Genomic DNA, 21,622 nt, shown 5'->3' with positions numbered 1-21,622 from the left:
TACTCTTTTGTTTATTTTTGTATGAGAGCACACTTGTTAGTATGTGTCGAGGTGATATCAATGCGCTGAGCACAAACGAATAAACAGCAACTAACCATAAAACAAACAAACCAATTTTTGGTGTAAAGTTTATACCTGTCTCTTTGATAACGCTTTCAAAGGTCCACCTGAATTAAAATGTCGTTTCAATTAATTAGTTAAGCTTTTACAATAATACTCAAGCTAACCTGAGCATTTTGACTATGTGCACAGACTAAACAACTCATTCAAACTGACAGAGGAGAAACTAATCAAAGGGACGTAAGACACATAAAAAAGGTTTCGCTTGTTATCTCCCATTCTTCAGTGTTTTGTTTGTTACCTGATCCGCACTGAAAAATTGTTTTCTCAATATATATATAATCAAGTCTTTAAAAGAAGATAGAAGCAATGTTTACTCCCTTACTTAAATTGTTTATTTAAATCGGTCTGTTTTTGTTTTCCCGGACATTTTATGAGCAGGCGGGTCACGAGGTCAAAAGCGGGACTGTCCCGCCTAAAGCGGTCACCTTAGTTTCAACGTTTATTATATAAAGAAAGCGCTATCAAGGAATGGTTAAACCTTAAAAATGAATCAATTTTTTTGTGCACGAAAATAATAAAACAATCCTTACTATTTAAACAAAATAAATTAGAAATAAAGTAAAATGTCATTTGCCGTTCGATGCCATCATTTCCCTGAGTTGTTGGCAGTGTAGTGTTAGTCTCATGCACAGGGCTTGACGATAAGTCTGTCGGAAACCTGCAGACGAGGTGACTAAAAGGTCGACTGGTAGGCCTGCCTAGTCTCTGTCTTGTAAAAAAAGGCTGTAAAACACTGGAAGCTCTCCATCTTTCTCCCGAGAGCCTCCACCCTTTCTTGCACAGCCTCCTCCATCAGATTATCCCCTGGTCTGATCTGGACAGATAATTGTAGCTGTCCGGTGGTTCGGGTTGGTCTATGCAAAGCCTTCATGATGGTCGTCATCTCTGCCAAGCTGACCTTTTTTTATTCTTCCTACCTTCCTCTCCTAAGTTTGCTATTCTTTCAGCCTGCTCATTGCCTTCAATACCACAGTGTGAGAGTATCCATTGCATTAAGGCAACTGATATTTCTCAGGGCTGCTGTCAGCTTAGGGGGCTAATTATTGTGAGAGGCTTATTAATAAGTTGTGGAATTAACATTTTAACATCGAGCTGCTTCATTCAGAGAAGCATCGAACCTCTATCTAGTCAGGACAAGCACAAGCTGCACAAAGGTGTCTGTGGTATGTGGTACATAATGTTTAACTTTCTACCTCACAGGTTGTTCATATCTTCATTTTCATAACAGTATCTAGAGGTCAGAGTTAACTGCGAAGGAATTCTGCTTCCTCATTGCACATCTACCGATAGTCGTATCTCATGAAGAGTTTAAAAAAGTATTTGTAACCGACGATCATTTGCGTATGAAGACTTTTCCCTCGACCCTCCTCTGAGTCGGATTCGCCGACATCTTTCTCGCAACTGAGTCCGGAGGATAGTGACAGACGCTTTCAGAACAAAAAGTTTGAATTACTTTTATCTTCGAATATCTCCAGCTTGTCACTGGTAAATAACTTATGAACAGTTAGTTTCCATGTGAATCTTTTCCAAGAAACGTATCCTACTCTCTTGTTATGATCTTCACCAGCTGGTCATCTTAAATATGAAAGGGAAGCTCTAACCGAGCATTGCAGTGTTTGTCAGCCAATAGTGCATCCAGATAATTGCACCATCATGGCATAGGAAACACTTATCACCATCGAGAAGAATGAAAGGTAAAAAGTCGCACGATTTTTTGCCCAACCGGGTGGAAACTGTAAAAACTGTCGAGTTGAAGGCCTTTGCTATCCCACGAATTTCTGTGAGTATTATACGTTTTCAATGATCCCCTGGGTTTCAGACCATATCCCTTTTTCTTCTTCTTTTTCCTATTTATTTCCATTGGAGGATAGGGTCACAGCCTAGAATAATGTAATTATTTTAATATCGTAGTGTTGCGAGGGGACAGGTATTGCGAGACACAGATTTGACATCGTAGGAAATAATAAATTCTCAGCATTTTCGTGTTTTCCACAATTTTTTGCATTTTACATGTTTTACATATTTTACACTTTTCCCGCTGAGATAAAGGCAGGGTTACATAAGTGTTGGCATCTCTCATCTAAACCTAAGTTTCTAGATATAATTTTGAGAGTTTGACGAGTCGTGAATGCAATATCGAATATAGATACTAATGCTCTTACAGACTCTTGTTCTTTTCTAATTCTTTCCTGCCTGTCAGTATGTTATTTTTGTCTTTCTCTCTCTTATCATTCTGGTTTTCTCTCTCTCTCTGTGCATTTTCATTACTATCGAAATAAATCACTGAGCTACATTTATGAAGAAAGCTAATCCACACGTACTGACACTCACACACATACACATATACATACATTCACAGGTACGTACACACACTACAGATAGACGCATGCATACACACGCATTTACATGTACACACAAAACACACATACATGCACGCACGCACAGCTATGTACAGGTAAACACGCACACACATTAGACAAACACACAAGAACGCGCGCGCGCACTTACAAACGCAAATAGAGAGAGAGAAGAAAAAAGACCGTGAGAGTTGGGTGTGACAGTTATATCCCAGCAGTCACTTATCTGCACGTTTGAGTCATGATGACATTCATACATAAGTGGTGATGTTTGATGATTTGCTGTAGATGATTTGCTTGTCTACTCGTGCGCGTGACTCTCTGCCCATCAGTGTTTTTGTTTCTCTCTCTCTCTCGTCTCCCCGCCGATGAGCTATTTCTAGGAACACTGCTCTTCACAAACAGGGAATCCCAGATGCGAGAAAGAAGGAAGAATATGCGATGACGAGTAATCTAATCTTTTAACAAGTAGACAAAGGCGATATGGAAACAGGAAGATTATAACAAAGTCCAGCTGTGACAAGGCTAAGGTACCCGGCTGCGATGTAAGAGGCAGCAAGTGGAAAACAAAGTAGGAATCCTCTCCAGTTGTAGGATAAAGCCGATATAAAAAATTGGAAAAAAAATTATCCCGCACGTGATAACGAGAGATGAATATGGGAGGACGAGTAATGTAATCTTTCAACAAGTAGACGATATAGAAAGAGGAAGATTGTAAGTCCACCTGTAACAAACATTCTATACCTGGCTGTGATGTAACAAGTAAAAAGGAAGAAGAAAGTAAAGTCTCTCCAACCTCATGGAGAAAGAAAATAAACAGTTTGAAAAGGACATACTAGGAAACAGGTGTCAGTACAATGGAGCCGACAAATATAGTCCTTGGAGTGCTTGTACGAGCTTTACCGAGCGAAAACAAAACCAAAATAATTATAAAAATATTGTATTCGACAAAATTGTTACGTCACCTTGAATACATTGGCTTTCAAGCTTTCTTCTTAAAAAAACCCCATTATTATCTTCACTTAATAAAACAATTTTAATCGATATTGTTGTAATCGTCGTCATCGTCTTCAATTCATTGTCTTAACTTCTATCTCACGTCATTCAGCAAACAATGTCTAGAAGCAAGTGACCTGCTGTACTTTTTTTTTCAGGGCCATAAGACGGGCACTGAGACAACAACATTCACATCATTTGATTGGTTATGGAAAAGATTTGTCAGCAGCCAATCATTAGCCAAAACAGAAACGGACTCTTTGAGCTCAGAATCTCACAGCAATCTCACAGACTGTTCCGAAGTCGAGACCCTCCAGTCTGGAGAAGAAGTGGTCACAATCGTGCCATCTGAAAGCCGAGGTCGTCGTGAAAATGGAGGACATGGTCTGGACATGGGAGAAAAAACAGAAGGTCCGCTCCGCAGGCGTCGCTGCATCATTTTATTGGTCGTTGTCGTCTGTTTTCTCGTCATTTCCACCGCAGTCATCACCGGAGTGCTCCTTACCGTACACTCACACGGTAGGCAAGCCTGAAGATGGCGGTCATTGCCATAGCATGTTTAGATATTGTACTCATGATTAGATTAGCTTGGATGGATGAATGAATGGTTTCATGACCAAGGAAAATATAAACTGCTTTGCTCGTTGATTTTTAGGTATAACGCTTTTGAAAGAACCTTAGCCACAAGGCAACGGGAACTAATTTCTCGAAATCGAGAAAGATGGAAAACGTGATGGTTAGGAGCCAGGTTCATATGATGTCTCTAGTCGGTTGCCAGAATGGTTTAGGCGTATCATTCAGTGAAAATATGAAAGATTCACAACCACGTGTAATGCTGTAAATCTCGAAAATGCATGCTGGTCTTCATGCAGCCATTATGACACTGTCCTACGCAGACTTCAACTTATTTCCAAGAATCTATCAAGGCTTTAAGATACATTTCCATACCTAAAAAATGATAAAATAAAAAAAATTATCAAAGAAATTCATTGTATTCTAGAAAAAAATAGTGATTCGCCAATTGAATATTAAGTTGATTATATTTTTTTATCCAAAGGAACAGCAATGGCAAGTCAAGGATCGACAACTACCAACAAGGTATTCTTGTCAGCAACAATCACTATTACAGACAATGCAAGTAGACATTTGATGACTTCACCCAGCGTGAACTTAACGACATTCATCAGAAGCACAAACATCAGTGAAACTACTCGTTCATGGATTACTAGCAGTGTCATCTCTCCAGTCCAAAGTATTCCAAGCAGTGTCAGTGAAACTACCTTTACATCGACTACTGACTCCTCCACCAAAACCATTACAGCCAGCATCAGTAACTCAACCCCTTTGTTCACTTCTGACAGTGTCAACTCTCCATCCCAAACCTTTACAAGAAGTGTCAGTGAAACTATTCCATCGTGGACTACTGGCAGGGTCATCTCTCGAGAAAAAACCACCACAGGCAGTATAAGGGGAACTAATCCATCAACGAATATTATGAATGTCATTTCTTCAAACCAAGTAATTAAAGACAACATCAACACCACAACATCGTCTGCTTCAGTTACCAACACCACAACGTCGTCTGCCTTAATAAACAGCACCAGACAATCTCCTTCCTTAATAAACATCAGCACAGCGTCGTCTGCCTCAGTTACAAACAGCACTACGTCGTCTAACTTAATAAACAGCAGCACAGCGTCGTCTGCCTCAGTTACAAAAAGTACTACGTCGTCTAACTTAACAAACAGCAGCACAGCGTCGTCTGCCTCAGTTACCAACAGCACTACGTCGTCTAACTTAACAAACAGCAGCACTACGTCGTCTGCCTCAGTTAGCAACAGCACAACGTCGTCTAACTTAATAAACAGCAGCACTACGTCGTCTGCCTCAGTTAGCAACAGCACAACGTCGTCTAACTTAATAAACAACAGCACAACGTCGTCTGCCTCAGTTAGCAACAGCACAACGTTGTCTGCCTCAGATAGCAACACCACAACGTCGTCTAACTTAATAAACAGCAGCACAACGTCGTCTGCCTCAGTTAGCAAAAGCACAACGTCGTCTAACTTAATAAACAGCAGCACAACGTCGTCTGCCTCAGTTACCAACAGCACTACGTCGTCTGCCTCAGTTAGCAACACCACAACGTCGTCTAACTTAATAAACAGCAGCACTACGTCGTCTGCCTCAGTTAGCAACAGCACAAAGTCGTCTAACTTAATAAACAGCAGCACTACGTCGTCTGCCTCAGTTAGCAACACCACAACGTCGTCTAACTTAATAAACAGCAGCACTACGTCGTCTGCCTCAGTTAGCAACAGCACAATGTCGTCTAACTTAAAAAACAGCAGCACAACGTCGTCTGCCTCAGTTAGCAGCACCACAACGTCGTCTGCCTCAGTTACCAACAGCACTACGTCGTCTGCCTCAGTTACCAACAGCACTACGTCGCCTGCCTCAGTTACGAACAGCACAACGTCATCTGCCTCAGTTACCAACAGCACTACGTCGCCTGCCTCAGTTACCAACAGCACAACGTCATCTGCCTCAGTTACCAACAGCACTACGTCGCCTGCCTCAGTTACCAACAGCACAACGTCATCTGCCTCAGTTACCAACAGCATTACGTCGCCTGCCTCAGTTACCAACAGCATTACGTCGCCTGCCTCAGTTACCAACAGCACAACGTCGTCTGCCTCAGTTACCTACAGCACTACGTCGCCTGTCTCAGTTACCAACAGCATTACGTCGCCTGCCTCAGTTACCAACAGCACAACGTCGTCTGCTCAGTTACCAACAGCACTACGTCGCCTGCCTCAGTTACCAACAGCACAACGTCGTCTGCCTCAGTTACCAACAGCACTACGGTCGCCTGCCTCAGTTACCAACAGCACTACGTCGTCTGCCTCAGTTACCAACAGCACTACGTCGCCTGCTCAGTTAGCAGCACCAAAACGTCCTCTGCCTCAGTTACCAACAGCACTACGTCGTCTGCCTCAGTTACCAACAGCACTACGTCGCCTGCCTCAGTTACGAACAGCACTATGACGCCTGCCTCAGTTACCAACAGCACAACGTCATCTGTCTCAGTTACCAACAGCATTACGTCGCCTGCCTCAGTTACCAACAGCACTACGTCATCTGTCTCAGTTACCAACAGCATTACGTCGTCTGCCTCAGTTACCAACAGCACTACGTCGCCTGCCTCAGTTACCAACAGCACAACGTCGTCTGCCTCAGTTACCAGCAGCACAACGTCGTCTGCCTCCGTTATTAACAGCACTACAACGCCTGCATCAGTAACCAACAGCACAAAGTCGCCTGCCTCAGTTACCAACAAAACAACGTCGCCTTCCTCAGTTACCAACAGCACAACGTCGTCTAACTTAATAAACAACAGCACTACGTCGTCTGCCTCAGTTAGCAACAGCACAACGTTGTCTGCCTCAGTTACCAGCAGCACAACGTCGTCTGCCTCAGTTACCAACAGCACAACGTCGTCTGCCTCAGTTAGCAACAGCACAACGTTGTCTGCCTCAGATAGCAACACCACAACGTCGTCTAACTTAATAAACAGCAGCACAACGTCGTTTAACTCAGTTACCAACACCACAACGTCGTCTAACTTAATAAACAGCAGCACAACATCGTCTGCCTCAGTTACCAACAGCACAACGTCGTCTGCCTCAGTTACCAACACCACTACGTGGTCTGCCTCAGTTACCAACAGCACTACGTCGTCTGCCTCAGTTACCAACAGCACGACGTCGTCTAACTTAATAAACAGCAGCACAACGGTGTCTGCTTCAGTTACCAACAGCACAACGTCGTCTGCCTCAGTTACCAACAGCACAACGTCGTCTAACTTAATAAACAACAGCACAACGTCGTCTGCCTCAGTTACCAACAGCACTACGTCGTCTGCCTCAGTTAGCAACAGCACAACGTCGTCTAACTTAATAAACAACAGCACAACGTCGTGTGCCTCAGTTAACAACAGCACAACGTCGTCTAACTTAATAAACAACAGCACTACGTCGTCTGCCTCAGTTAGCAACAGCACAACGTCGTCTAACTTAATAAACAGCAGCACAACGTCGTCTGCCTCAGTTAGCAACAGCACAACGTCGTCTGCCTCAGTTACCAACAGCACTACGTCGTCTGCCTCAATCACCAACAGCACAACGTCGTCTTCCTCAGTTATCAACAGCACAACGTCGTCTGCCTTAATAAACAGCAGCACAACGTTGTCTGCCTCAGTTACCAACAGCACAACGTCGTCTGCCTCAGTTATTAACAGCACTACAACGCCTGCATCAGTTAGCAACAGCACAACGTTTTCTGCCTCAGTTACCAGCAGCACAACGTCGTCTGCCTCAGTTACCAACAGCACTACGTCGTCTGCCTCAGTTAGCAACAGCACAACGTCGTCTAACTTAATAAACAACAGCACTACGTCGTCTGCCTCAGTTAGCAACAGCACAACGTCGTCTAACTTAATAAACAACAGCACTACGTCGTCTGCCTTAGTTAGCAACAGCACAACGTCGTCTAACTTAATAAACAGCAGCACAACGTCGTCTGCCTCAGTTAGCAACAGCACAACGTCGTCTGCCTCAGTTACCAACAGCACTACGTCGTCTGCCTCTATCACCAACAGCACTACGTCGCCTGCCTCAGTTACCAACAGCACAACGTCGTCTGCCTTAATAAACAGCAGCACAACGTTGTCTGCCTCAGTTACCAACAGCACAACGTCGCCTGTCTCAGTTACCAACAGCACAACGTCGTCTGCATCAGTTACCAACAGCACAACGTCGTCTGCCTCAGTTACCTACAGCACAACGTTCTCTAACTTAATAAACAGCAGCACAACGTCGTCTGCCTCAGTTAGCAACAGCACAACGTCGTCTGCCTCAGTTACCAACAGCACTACGTCGCCTTCCTCAGTTACCAACAGCACAACGTCGTCTGCCTCAGTTACCAACAGCACTACGTCGTCTGCCTCAATCACCAACAGCACAACGTCGCCTTCCTCAGTTACCAACAGCACAACGTCGTCTGCCTCAATCACCAACAGCACTACGTCGTCTGCCTCAGTTAACAACAGCACAACGTCGTCTAACTTAATAAACAACAGCACTACGTCGTCTGCCTCAGTTAGCAACAGCACAACGTCGTCTAACTTAATAAACAACAGCACTACGTCGTCTGCCTCAGTTAGCAACAGCACAACGTCGTCTGCCTCAGTTACCAACAGCACTACGTCGTCTGCCTCAATCACCAACAGCACAACGTCGTCTGCCTCAGTTACCAGCAGCACAACGTCGTCTGCCTCAGTTACCTACAGCACAACGTCGTCTAACTTAATAAACAGCAGCACAACGTCGTCTGCCTCAGTTAGCAACAGCACAACGTCGTCTGCCTCAGTTACCAACAGCACTACGTCGCCTTCCTCAGTTATCAACAGCACAACGTCGTCTGCCTCAGTTACCAACAGCACAACGTCGTCTAACTTAATAAACAGCAGCACAACGTCGTCTGCCTCAGTTAGCAACATCACAACGTCGTCTAACTTAATAAACAGCAGCACAACGTCGTCTGCCTCAGTTACCAACAGCACTACGTCGCCTGCCTCAGGTACCAACAGCACAACGTCGCCTGCCTCAGTTACCAACACCACAACGTCGCCTGCCTTAGTTACCAACAGCACAACGTCGTCTGCCTCAGTTACCAACAGCACAACGTCGCCTGCCTCAGTTACCAACAGCGCAACGTCGCCTGCCTCAGTTACCAACAGCACAACGTCGCCTGCCTCAGTTACCAACAGCGCAACGTCGCCTGCCTCAGTTACCAACAGCACAACGTCGCCTGCCTTAGTTACCAACAGCACAACGTCGTCTGCCTCAGTTACCAACAGCACAACGTCGCCTGCCTCAGTTACCAACAGCGCAACGTCGCCTGCCTCAGTTACCAACAGCACAACGTCGACTGCCTCAGTTACCAACAGCACAACGTCGTCTGCCTCAGTTACCAAGACCACAACGTCGTCAAATTTAATTAACACCATCAATATCACATCAGTTCTAATTAAAGACTCAACGTCACCTGCCTTGATCGACAACAGCTCAATGTCCCCTGCATTCAACCATAGCACACCGTCACCTGCATTGAATAACAGCAGCACAATGTCACCATCGACTTTCACCACTGTAACAAGCACCACCATCCGCGAGCCTGCAACCTCCACCACCTCGATGAGGATGAGAAGAACGACGCACGCACTTAGAACAAAGAGCACTACGTATAAAAGGGAAGGGAAGAACAGGACATCGCCAGTCCTTAGGACGAAGCCGACCCCCGCGACTGTCACCCAAGTGGGGCCGTAACCCTTACGACACGCAACCCTCCGCCCTGACCCGGTGACCCGGGCGACAGTGGTCATGTTGATGATGAGCACGAACTCGATGACTGCCAGACGTATACGGCGACGATGTGCACGAGACTCATGCCACTGGAGAACGAGTGGACACAAACAGTCTTGATGACCCTCTGACCTCTGGTGTGTCATTGTTCACGGCTCCTGCGTGTCATTTACTTTAAATATATTATCGATAATATTTATTCATGTTAGTCATTATATCTGTCAATCTTATCCACAGTGTGACTATCAATAGTGTGACTTCGCACCGCAACCGTGTATAAGTCGTTAGGCAGTAATGTGTCTACCGGAGGAAGTTCATTACACTATGTGGGTATCGAACCCTGGCGCCCTCAGATTTGGAAGCCAGTCCTCTTGTATACGCTTTCACAGATTCCCCAATACGAGAAATATTTGTGTGTATGTCCAGGTGCATGCAAGTGTATGTGCGTGAAAAAATGATAAAATACATAAAAATGTAAATAATATAGAATCCCGGTGTTTGGATTGGGCTGGAATATACGCACGTTATAACCATTCATTTGAAATACAATTTTTTGTGTATTTTTAAGCCTTGTACCAGTCGCTACAATACGCGCTTTTATTATATGTTCAATGTTGTTTATATTTGATAATTTAAAAAACGTTTTGGTTGGACAGAGGTGTATATAGTGTTTGCATGCAATGAGTGTAATGGTGTAAGTGTGCGCGTTTGTTCGCGAAGACAGACATATAATATTTTTGCAAACTCCTTGTATAAAGTTTGTTGCAATATTTGTGGCTTACGAAGTTTTCTTTATCTTATAACATGTTATTGGATAGTTTTGTTCTGTAAAGTCCGAGTTTTCCTTTGTTAAAACGAGAATGATTAACATCAACAGTGTGAGCAAATGAGCTGCCAGAGTTCTTCACAGACATTATTACTATTCCTGCTTATGGTGTCCAGTTATTCACAGAATTTTAAACTAGTCTAGACTGTTGCTGCACGTATCTCGGTTACTAGAACTTTCTCGTCACATAGTCTCGTTCTGACAGCGACACCAATAAGACGATACTTGACTCTACGAAACTGTCACGCAGACCAGTGTAGCTTCACAAATGACAGAAGATGATGTCACGGTGATGTCACGACAAAATAAGGTGACGGCACAATAAGGTGACGACAGTATAAGGTGACGACACAATATATGGTGACGATACAATAAGGTGACGACACAATAAGATGACGAACAATATAAGGTGACGAACACGAAATGTCGGTGTTCAGCAGACCCGTGTTCTCCACTCCTCGAGGGCAGCGGTCCACACACCAACCTACGAACAACAACATCATACAAGCCGCAATACACTCCCACAACAAATTCAACAGACTTCAATTCAACAAGTCTCACTAGAACAACAAATGATTCAGCGGATGAGAGTTTACTGATAAACAGCAAGGTCAAGATGACATGTAAACCCACACAATCGTGAATCGTGAAGTCTGCATGTCGGAAAAATAACGGACAGAAAACAGCACTTTTTTTCTGACCAACTTCCCGATAATCTCGATAGATAAAACATGCTAACACTGAGCTCACGCGGAAATCATACACACACACATATCCACACATACAGGTGTTCGACTGTTCGTGGTCATGTCCTAGGGGTCAAAGATAAACAATTCTGTAGATATATCAGGTATGCACCCGACCTCGCGACTTGTGGTTACCTACTGTGCTGCAACAACTGATAGCCAGTTATCTTCCGTAAAACTTTAATATTTTTTTTAGCAGTTTCCTATTTCTTGACGGTCAGACAAGGAGTAAGAGCTTTCCGCAGCAGACCCGACACCGACCGTTAAATTTAAAAGGTGATCTAACTTATTAACCGTTTATGTTCAATAGTTGAACTCAGGGTTGACATGTTCTTAAAAGGAAACTCTCAAAAATGTTTTTTCGAATTTAAAAATCGCTGACCAGTCCTTATGTGGCTGTTAACTGCCAGTACTCATCCTGATTTACGGATGTCAGACGAGGACTCAGTTTGCCGACAAAGGATCTAGAAGAATCCAGGTATTCGAGAGGTACACACGTGCCTGAGGAAGACTGTTCAGGATCTCGTCCATGGAACATTATGTGACGCCTATGACCTCGTACGAATCACGGTCGCCATAACTCGTCAGCAACCCTCACTCGCAACAGTCAAGCTGGGTTTGTGTCTGGCCACGTGACCCCACACGACTGTGTCAAAGACAGAGTCAAAGAAGGTTATCAAGGAGGTCTCCAGAGAAAGAAGTGGATTGTAAATGTAAACGAGGAGATGGTTGGTCGTCCCCTGTTCACGTCGTCGCCAGGGATCTGAACGGCGGTGCCTTGTCGTCCGGTTGTACCCATGTGTGAAAAAAAAACCGCCACCGTCAAGGTACGAAAACAATGAATGAATTTCGCCAGTTTTTATGTTAATCACATGTCTGCTTGGCACATCAATAACTTTCCTTGGGAATATCTCTTGACCGATCGCATAAATAAGCACAGTCTAGCTTTCCTTAAAAGTTAATGAGCAGATCACCCTTTTTAGTGTTAAACTTGTTGATGGCTGATAAAACTCAGTGCTGTAACACCGTGAACTTATATTCCTTACGATTTACTTTTTATTTCTTTTTATTATCCTATGTCCCACTTGCCTATACAGTAAAGGGATCACTATCTCTCCTTTTTTCACAAGTAAATCTACCCCCGGCAAGCAAAAGGGATGTAACTCGTACAAGAGGAGACCGAAATAAATGCAGTTACTTCCCTTACATGGCCTCGCCCATTCTTCAGTGACTTGCAGTCCTTTGCTTTCGAAGAATAGAGCACGCGAAGCTATTTAAGTTGTAAGTCACGGTCTTAGGAACACGTGACCGTCTTTCTAACTCCATGTATATAGTATATAACTGTACTTATCATCATCATTTTCACACCCGCCAATAGCATGTGAAAGTCTACCTGACGCTGTTATCAAATCAGATAATGATTACATCGAGGACCAAAATTTTTTTTCAATTTTAAAGAAAATTTATTCATTTCATTGTATTCCGCCATATGATGATCCTATTGAAGCAATATATAATCAGAAACTATATGTCACTAATAGAAACACACGCTTATCTATTAAATGCTGTGTTCAAATGAAAACTGATGTTGATTTGTAAAACTATTCCTTTGTTGTTGATGGCAGTGAAGTAGGCTCCTAGTAACAACAACTTATACTGGTGTGCACTTGGCGTATTGCGCGCGTCGCCGCTGTTGCATACATTGCGTTCTTATTCCTCCCTCATCCTTCAGTCGTGTCCGAGATAGCACGCTAAACCGCCAAGTGAGGGACAAAAAAAATCATTGTGCAAAGAATTTCTTTAGTATAGTCGCTACTCCTCTACAGTGTGAACTCTCAAGTAAAAAAAGAAAGGGAGAGGAAAGCAGAATTCGAAAACAGTAGAGCAAGACCTTCCCTGAGACAAACAATCTTAACAGTTTACACAGCCCTCTAGAGGCGCAACTAACGAAAGAGAGTGAGATTCTCATTTAGCTACAAAGGAACGCAGAATGATCAGGCCATGGGACCATTGAAAGTTGCACGGCTCAGAAAACTCGCCTGCGCGCTGGAGGGACTGCTACGATGCCGCCCATGACCACTAGGTCACGGAGTCTCTACCGTATGTCGTCACCGTGACTATCACTCTACAGATCCTCTCATCTTTTCAGTACTCGGGAAGACAAAAAACAACAACACAAACAAACCAAAACTCGAAAAACTAAATCAGGGATCGTTGTTTCTCATCCCTTTGCTAAGAGAAAGAACAAGGGGGGTAGGATTCTTGTTTGTCCTCCACAACATTCTTTCCGGCTTATAGCGCTATTTGAAAGGTTTCACAGCCCTCTCCACAACTCCTTTCAGCCAGAACATAAAAACATGATCGTTTCCGGCAATACATTATTCTTGAGCGCATTCTTTCTCTTCACGCTTAAATGAATACACCTCCAGGTATTATCATTTATTGCGCCTCCCCATAAATCAATCTACAATTTAAATCACGAGAGACTTACTTGAGATGTCAATGGTGATAGAACAAACCTCCTTTGTGGAGATCTTTTCTTTCCTCTCAGCTTGACTGAGCATAGAGAAGACAAAAAACACTGCGCAGCGGAAATCTCTTGTTCGTTATTTGAGCAATAAAGTAATTGCCAGACACTACATCAATAATCGGCCATTTCGCCATGTCAGCTTTGCTCCCCTTGGGAGAAATTTGGTTTGGAAAGAGACAATTAATCAACCCGAAACCGAAACATTTGAGCTTGCAAGCGCTTATCTCTCTTTCTCCTACACATATTTAAGATTATCCTTAATAAACAGGACGCATGAGTATCAGTCAGAGCTCCAGTCAGAGATTCCTGCTGAGACACCCAAATTTTATTTGTTTATTCTGATTTGTTTATGCACGATGTGTTGATCTAATGTCTTGATATTTGTTGTGTCCTGCTGTGTGGATCCCACCTCAAGCTGTTCAACATCCACCACCCGACCCTTTCACCTGTCCGAAACCACTTAGAATTTCACCACGTTTCCTGTCTTCTTGAGATTGTCGTAGTCACCCATTCTAACAAGTCGGGACAAATGCAAATCAACAAAACACCTCCCACAAATCGGTTGCTGGTCTCTTGATCTCTTGTTTTATGTCGTTTATAATATCTCCTCTTTCTTTCACGGTTTCGACCATCAAAAACTTTTCCACTCCTCTTCAATCTTTCTATCATCGTTCGTCCTTCCTCCTTGTCTTTTTCTCTCTCCATATCCGTCCTTTTCTAAGTCAACATCCATTTTAGTTGTCTTCCTCTTTGAGATCTTATGCCCGCTCTTCCGATTTCTTTTAAATTAGTATCCATTGTTTTCCCCTCAAAGATCTTTTTTTCTTCTTCCCAGCATATCGTTACCCAATTCAATCAATGCAATGCAGGACTCGAAGAATAACAATCTTAAATTAACCAACACAACCTGATCAATCTACGACATTATCTTTCTCGTCACATGTTTTTGTTTTTGTGTTATTTTCTATCTCGTGTGTCCTGAACGAGAGCTCGGTGGTCGCGTGCCATGTTCTTACCAAGAAGACCGGCCCAATTGGCGGGTGTTCCTAGGTGACTCAATTAGCAACTGCTGATTTCTACACCCACGATTTTTTTCGAGTCAAAACTCTCTGTGTAACCATCTAACCTCACCAGTCAATCGTCTGCTCTTTTCTTACATTCTACAGTTAAACTGCTGAATTACCTGTTCCCATCATTCTTCGGTTAAGAATATTCACTGACACGGCTTTCCATGTTTCCATTAGTCTATAGGGATCGATCCAACTTCCTATCTAACATAAATCTCTTCGAGCTTAAAACACTTACATAGCTATCAATTCGATCGTCAGCTATTAAAAGAAGCACAAATAAATTCTATTTACTATAAAAATTAAAATGTAGGTTCAAGAACTTCAAATAAATAAAAATAATCGCGACAAGTCAAACTTTTGAAGACTCCCGTCCATAACCCACGTATATACATATCAGTCCCTGGACCTAGAATCATCTCTCTCTACGAAATTCATTCCATCCTAAGAGTCATTTCCTAAAGCTGTTACGACTAAAACATATGATTTCCATTCCTCACATATTCCACCTACAACAAATAAAGATTCTGCAATATTTTCTCGATATTAAGCCACTTACGAAACAAATGATTTCTTAAAATTGATATCAACTGCGATATGCTCTCTCGTTATTCAACACAGTTTGAACAGTAATTAACACATTCATTGCTGTAAATGAAGTCTACATCTCTCTCGTGCCAATTTCTCTCCATTCTTCAATTTCATATCCATCCATTTCTCTTTTATGATCCAAAGCTTCCCAGCTTGAATCTGTGTTTTATGTTTCTTCCGACATTGCAATTTACTCTCCGTGAAGATATCACACGGTAATTTTTGATTATTGTCCCTTTTTCGTCTTTTCCATTGGAAGAGGTGTCTTTTTCCTAATTTCTTTTCTTAACCTCGTAATGGCTAGTTAAATATTAGCCCTTAGCCCTTACCACCATTTCACAGTGAGCACAACAATCTTGCTGCCCTGATGAGATCCATCCGAGTATATCATCCGCGTACCTGACACGTCCCTGTGGACCCTACCCTAAGATTCAAACTCCAAAATTAAGAATCCACAAGCAGATGGCCTTCTCCAGCCAGTATCTGTCGCAGAAACTACTATTGTCCTCTTACGGCCGTAATCTGTGAGTGATGGGTCTTACACACCCTGTGTGTGACCATCGATATTAAGACAGCCTTGAGTTATAACATTATAGCTTATCACTGCCATCACACAGTCCTATATATAGGCCATCCCACCAGATGATTCCCCTGCACAAACACTGGATGAAAAGTACCCCCGATCTCACGCCAACTAGCCACACCGAACGCCAGAAGTAAATCACTCAACATCCTAGTCTCTTTCGGCTGCGATATCCAAATCTATCCCGCGCGACTACACCCCAAGCACACCTCGTCACAACGAAGTGCCTCCGGCTAACTATACGGCTTCCCCTGGCCCGCCTCCCTATATCTCACCCACCAAATAGCCCGCACCACTCCCGGAGAAAAAAGCATCCATCATGCCACGAAAACCGTGTGTAATTACAGGCTCTGAAACCGAGACATTGCCTCTGGAAAAAGTTACACTGCCCGTTTAATCGCCCATGTGCAGGTTCACTGGAGGAAAAGTCAGATACGAAAATACGCGCATGTCCCTGTATCCTAAAACACAGCATTAAATAAATGTTCTTAAAAGCTTTTAAAATACAAAAGATAAGTAACCCGAAGTTTATATCAAAGAAAAAGAAGACCCTGCGAGCGTTTTAAATTTTTCTTGAGCAAGAACAAACAATCGACGATCATTCCTCTGCACCTGTTCCTCAGATCGTCTGAAGCATTCTTCTTTCCCGTACCCGGCAGATCACCACGCTGTCACATCCGCTTAGAGAGATCATACCACTTACCAGGATGTTACAGCTCATGATACATTGGGTATAGTGAACCTTAATCTTACTGGCCCTAATGACCAGATTTTATTAAAAATTATTATAACTATATTAAGACACTCCATGATAAACAACTGCCTTGTTCTAGACACATTGCGCTAAAAATGATATTCGTATTATCAATGTCATCATTCTCGAGTCATATCCTATCGTTACGAAAGATGGGCCTTCCAACCGATGCTGAGATGACCTACTTCAATGTACCCCTCACTAGGAAATCTATGACTTTCACATCCCAATGACAACCACAAACTTTGACCTTAAATGCCTGTTTTGTTTCTACATTCCCATGTGAATATTCGAATGGCAGTCATCATCCTTCTCCATGTGAGGTCTTCGCTGAATTACATTTTTGTTATATCAGTGCCTGCAAACTATCAAATTTGTCGTCGCAACACATAACGATTGCAGATCAGTATCCACGCAATTAGATGATAGTATATGGTCGTTATGGACACAGACCCCGTCCAGCATAATGTTCTCCAGAATTATTAACAGATTTAATTCCTTGCCTCCGACGGGCCCAAGGCATTCCCTATGTAAACCCATTCAGTTTTCGATCAACTCCAATAAGGCACTTGAAATACACAGCACAAAAATATATCTTCACAGAGAGAACCCCTTGATATGTAGAGATACTCAATACACGTGATTTCTTTCAATCAACTCACCCGAGTTTATCATGCCAATGCAAATTCTAAAGATGTCACGATTATCGTTCAAAAAACCCCGGGTGCCCTGCCCTGAGACACAAAGTTCAAACCCAAAAACCTATAAAAGATTGCGCAAGCACAGACGCGCACGCCTGCCCTTGCAGATCTCTTTGCAAACTCCTACAGCTCCACTACGTGCCATGGCCTGGCCCCGGAGGACCCTTAGTTCTAATGGAAACTTGTCTTACTTACAATATAACCTCTGCCCCCAAAACGAATATATACGTATTTACTCTCCCTTTTGGAAAGAATGTCTTATCCTTTTTGAATTGCGCCATAAACACCCGTGAGGATAGCAACCTTTCCTTCATTTTCTCCATCTCAATGCCTTACCTCCTTTATTTTTTCCATCCACTTAGTCTCCATTACTTTTCGTTACCATCTTCCAGTGTATCAACTTTCACGAACTTGTCCTATTAATCTAGTTAGCCAGTCCCTCTTCTTCTGTGACAACTTTTGTGCGTTCTTTCTACGACCCACTGACCAACCTGCGCATATTACTTTATGTTATGTAGGAAGTATATCATTTTTTATATTATATTTTGCAACTTATACTCTAATCAGATCATAGATGAGGTTTTCTCACACTAAGCAAGAGCCATTTACATTGATGTATCCTCCTCGCAATTTAAAGATAGAACTTTATTCAAGCAACCATATCTTATATATTGAATCATTATCTTCGCCAGCATTTTATTTTTTCAATATCTACCTCAGTTATGTTTATTGACACTGGCAACTCTATACATCAATTTTGTATCTGTTAAACGAGATCCAAGAGTAAATCGTCTCTCATATCATTACTAAAATTTCTCATCACTACATATCACACTGTATATGCATTGACATGACTTGGTGACTTGTCACCTATCGGTCTACACCTCTCACGAATGTTACCTTCATCTCAGACACATCCCGATCGTCCTTATAGAATCATGCTGTGCTTACCTCTAACACGTTTACACCGCTTCCCTATTCTCCTGTCTAGTTGGCATGATAAGCACACTCCACTATAATCAGAACTACTTCTACACTGTCTGGAATGGCCTTTTAGTAATGACTGACCCCTCGTTTAATTGAATCAATATATGTGTGGGCGTGTGGGGGCGCAGTGTTGTGTATTTCAGCATGCTAGTGCCGGGTTTGTTGAGCAAACCACCTTTTTGAGACAAAAAAAGAAAAGAATTATGAAGGGACAGTTATCCAAAGATGTATAGCAGACACTCCAATCTTTCCCCTTCAAGAACTCACTTTTTATTAGCTTGTCCAACCCGAGACAGCCATAAAAGCTTCTTCGTTCCACCGCAGTAGAATGCTCAAACTCGGCGTATCCCACCATCCAACCACACGCCGAGTACTCATACATAGATGTCCTTGCGTGAGGTATCAGAGATAGTTGAGAAGGCCGTGGATAATGATGACTCGTGAACCCATTCCATTTGACGTAACTATCCCATTCGCCATTGTTGTCAGCTCAACCTCTTGAGCCATAGTCCCCCTTCTCTCTCTTCCTCTCATACTGAATATGTTTTTCAACCTATATGTCTCCCTGCAATGCTTTTCTTTTTCTTCAATTATTTCTCTATTCATTGTCTTTCTTCCTTCTTTATTACCTCTTTCCCTCTTATTCATCCTCTTCAAAATTTTTCAAATCTGTATTCAAACTTCTTTTCTTACGTATCTCTTCTTCCTTTCTTCTTTTTTCAATCATTTTAACCTTTCATAACCATATTTATTTCTCTCATTTTATTTTTTACTTCTAGGATTAGACCATTTGTTATTAATATCCCCATCCTTTTCTCTAACATCTTCAATTTATAATTCTTTATCTCCATCCTTTTTTTCTACATTTCTTTCTGTCCCTGAGTCTTAATTCTCGCCTAAGTTATCTTATCACTCCAGTTACTGCAATTAGTACCACTCCACAACAAGATACTTTCGTTTTATTCTAGCGGCAAATAAGGTTATAACAGTCATTACAGACATCATTAAAGACACAAAGACGCAACAAAGGGAGAACAGAGTGACAAAATGAATTATTCTACACTCACCTTCAGCTCATTAGCGACTCGATCGTTCGGACCCGGTATCGAATTTGGTTCCACAGTCCTGACCACCCGTACTAAACCCGAGTAGTATAAATATCAAGCCAGACCCCGGGGTTACCGCCTGGTATAGAGGGCCATACTTGGATGTTACACCCCCACCCGTCTTCCTTTCTGATCTTTCAGCGAGAGAGGATGACACTGACCTCAATAGCATGCAACAACCTTCCCGCTCCCCGAATCTGTTAATCGTTGGTTAGAGGGACGGGCTGTGAATGGACGGATAGTTGCCTGGCGTTGGTTCGAGCGTCACAGGTCGCCGATCCGCACCCGTGGAGCAGGTTGTATTCTGGGAGATGTAGGAAACACCCCGGGAACGATCCCAGTCTGGGTAACATGGAGATTCCGAGTGCCCAAAAGCACGAGTTTCGTCACGTGTCCGGTGTGCCTTGCATGCCTGTATGCCATTGATTGTGATCGATCTGGATGATCTATCGAGAGGAGCAAGACTTATTTGTATGTTCAGCCAGCAATCTTCAGAACAGAATAGTTTCAAAAAAGATTGTCAGAGCTTTGACATACAATTATGACAAGAAAGGATGTTAGGATACCCAGGACTCGGACGATAAAAACACACCGCCTATTCATCACAGTTAAATGGAAAGCGATAATGGGTGTAGATGCTTGGGAATGTGCTAAACGTTTCAACATTTCAAATAGATTTAATTCCTGTTAACAATAAAATTTCGATCACAAAACATAACATTGACTTCAAAGATGTTGTGAATCTGTTGATATTGGAAAATTATGACTACATGTTTTTGCATGTATTGACCGTAATTATGATAATAGACTTTTCCCACGTTTCGCGTAAACCAGAACTATGCGCAGGAAATAGCTTCGCCTTGCCCTCACTTAGTTCAGTTAGTATGTTTCTTTGGACGATGAAGCACAAAGAGATGTATATATGAATCTCAATCAGCTCTCATCACTGCGCACAAAGTAAAATATGTGGTCAGACCTGAACACACTTAGTTCGACCAAGTAGTAGTCCGCGACTAGGGCGAAAAATAACTTCTGTTTGATCTCTACAGACAAACTTCACATGTCAATTCGTAAAGAAAACCCTCGAAATGAAATCCATTTATAAACTAAGTTCTTATCTCGTATTCCTAAGGACAAAAATTCACAGAGACTCGGTCATAGAATAATTCACGATTCCCCTTAACATGATTCCTTTATGAACTTAGACCTAAATTTGCTAGCTTCAAACTCAAAGGATTTTAGTGAGAGCTCGCTGCAACTGATTTTCATGTAATGAGTAAGGCTCAAGTGCAATAACCTCAATATCTTCCAGAAACTGAGCTGAAACACCCGTCCTCACGACTCTCCATTACAAAATATACGGTTTTTTTCTTCAAAGCCTCATCGTTCCAACCAACTTCGACCATCCCAGTATATAAGATTGCTCTCGCAAACACCATACTGCTGTAGAGAGATGAAGCATTGCATAAGTTTTACAGTTATCAGAAATCTAGTCAATCAAAGGCAGAGTTGGGTCCATAGATCTGTAAACAACACAACATTCTTGGACAGGCGAACGTCCAAATAAAGAGTTAAAAAGCTAGCGAAACACATCTATTGTCTTTTGCTAACAAACACATGAGAATCACGATGATTATTCGAGTTTACTGTAGAACAGTCTATGAATTCATGCACAAGCGTGTATCTCGGAAAAAAAAATCGGGAATGTAGCAGAAAAATTTTGGAAACCGTAACTATAACGAACATTTGCAAGCAGATAACATATAGAAGTCAACAGCAGAAAAATAACAATCACAGCTCATTAACGAACTCTTTCCTCGCGACACGTAT

At 42.5% G+C, this 21,622-nt stretch overlaps 1 protein-coding gene across 1 annotated transcript; it reads left to right on the top strand.

Moving 5' to 3' along the window:
• The first annotated feature begins 1,481 nt into the window (after positions 1-1,481).
• LOC112555515 (putative GPI-anchored protein pfl2) lies at positions 1,482-10,143 on the top strand. Its single transcript, XM_025223948.1, has 5 exons — positions 1,482-1,903; positions 3,635-3,995; positions 4,534-6,041; positions 8,855-9,275; positions 10,139-10,143. Exons 1-5 carry the CDS (start codon positions 1,811-1,813, stop codon positions 10,141-10,143), a joined length of 2,388 nt encoding a protein of 795 aa, XP_025079733.1. The 5' UTR covers positions 1,482-1,810.
• Positions 10,144-21,622: the final 11,479 nt, after the last annotated feature.

This window comes from Pomacea canaliculata, linkage group LG14 (assembly GCF_003073045.1).
Source record: "Pomacea canaliculata isolate SZHN2017 linkage group LG14, ASM307304v1, whole genome shotgun sequence".
Taxonomy (NCBI): domain Eukaryota; kingdom Metazoa; phylum Mollusca; class Gastropoda; order Architaenioglossa; family Ampullariidae; genus Pomacea; species Pomacea canaliculata.
Note: the sequence above shows the minus strand (reverse complement) of the source record. Positions and strands in the feature narration are given on the sequence as shown.

Coding starts and splice junctions, on each gene's coding strand:
- LOC112555515 (XM_025223948.1), top strand. CDS start 1,811: ATGAAAGGTAAAAAGTCGCACGATTTTTTGCCCAACCGGGTGGAAACT. Junction 1,904..3,634: donor TTGCTATCCCACGAATTTCT/GTGAGTATTATA, acceptor TTTTTTTTTCAG/GGCCATAAGACGGGCACTGA. Junction 3,996..4,533: donor CCTTACCGTACACTCACACG/GTAGGCAAGCCT, acceptor TTTTATCCAAAG/GAACAGCAATGGCAAGTCAA.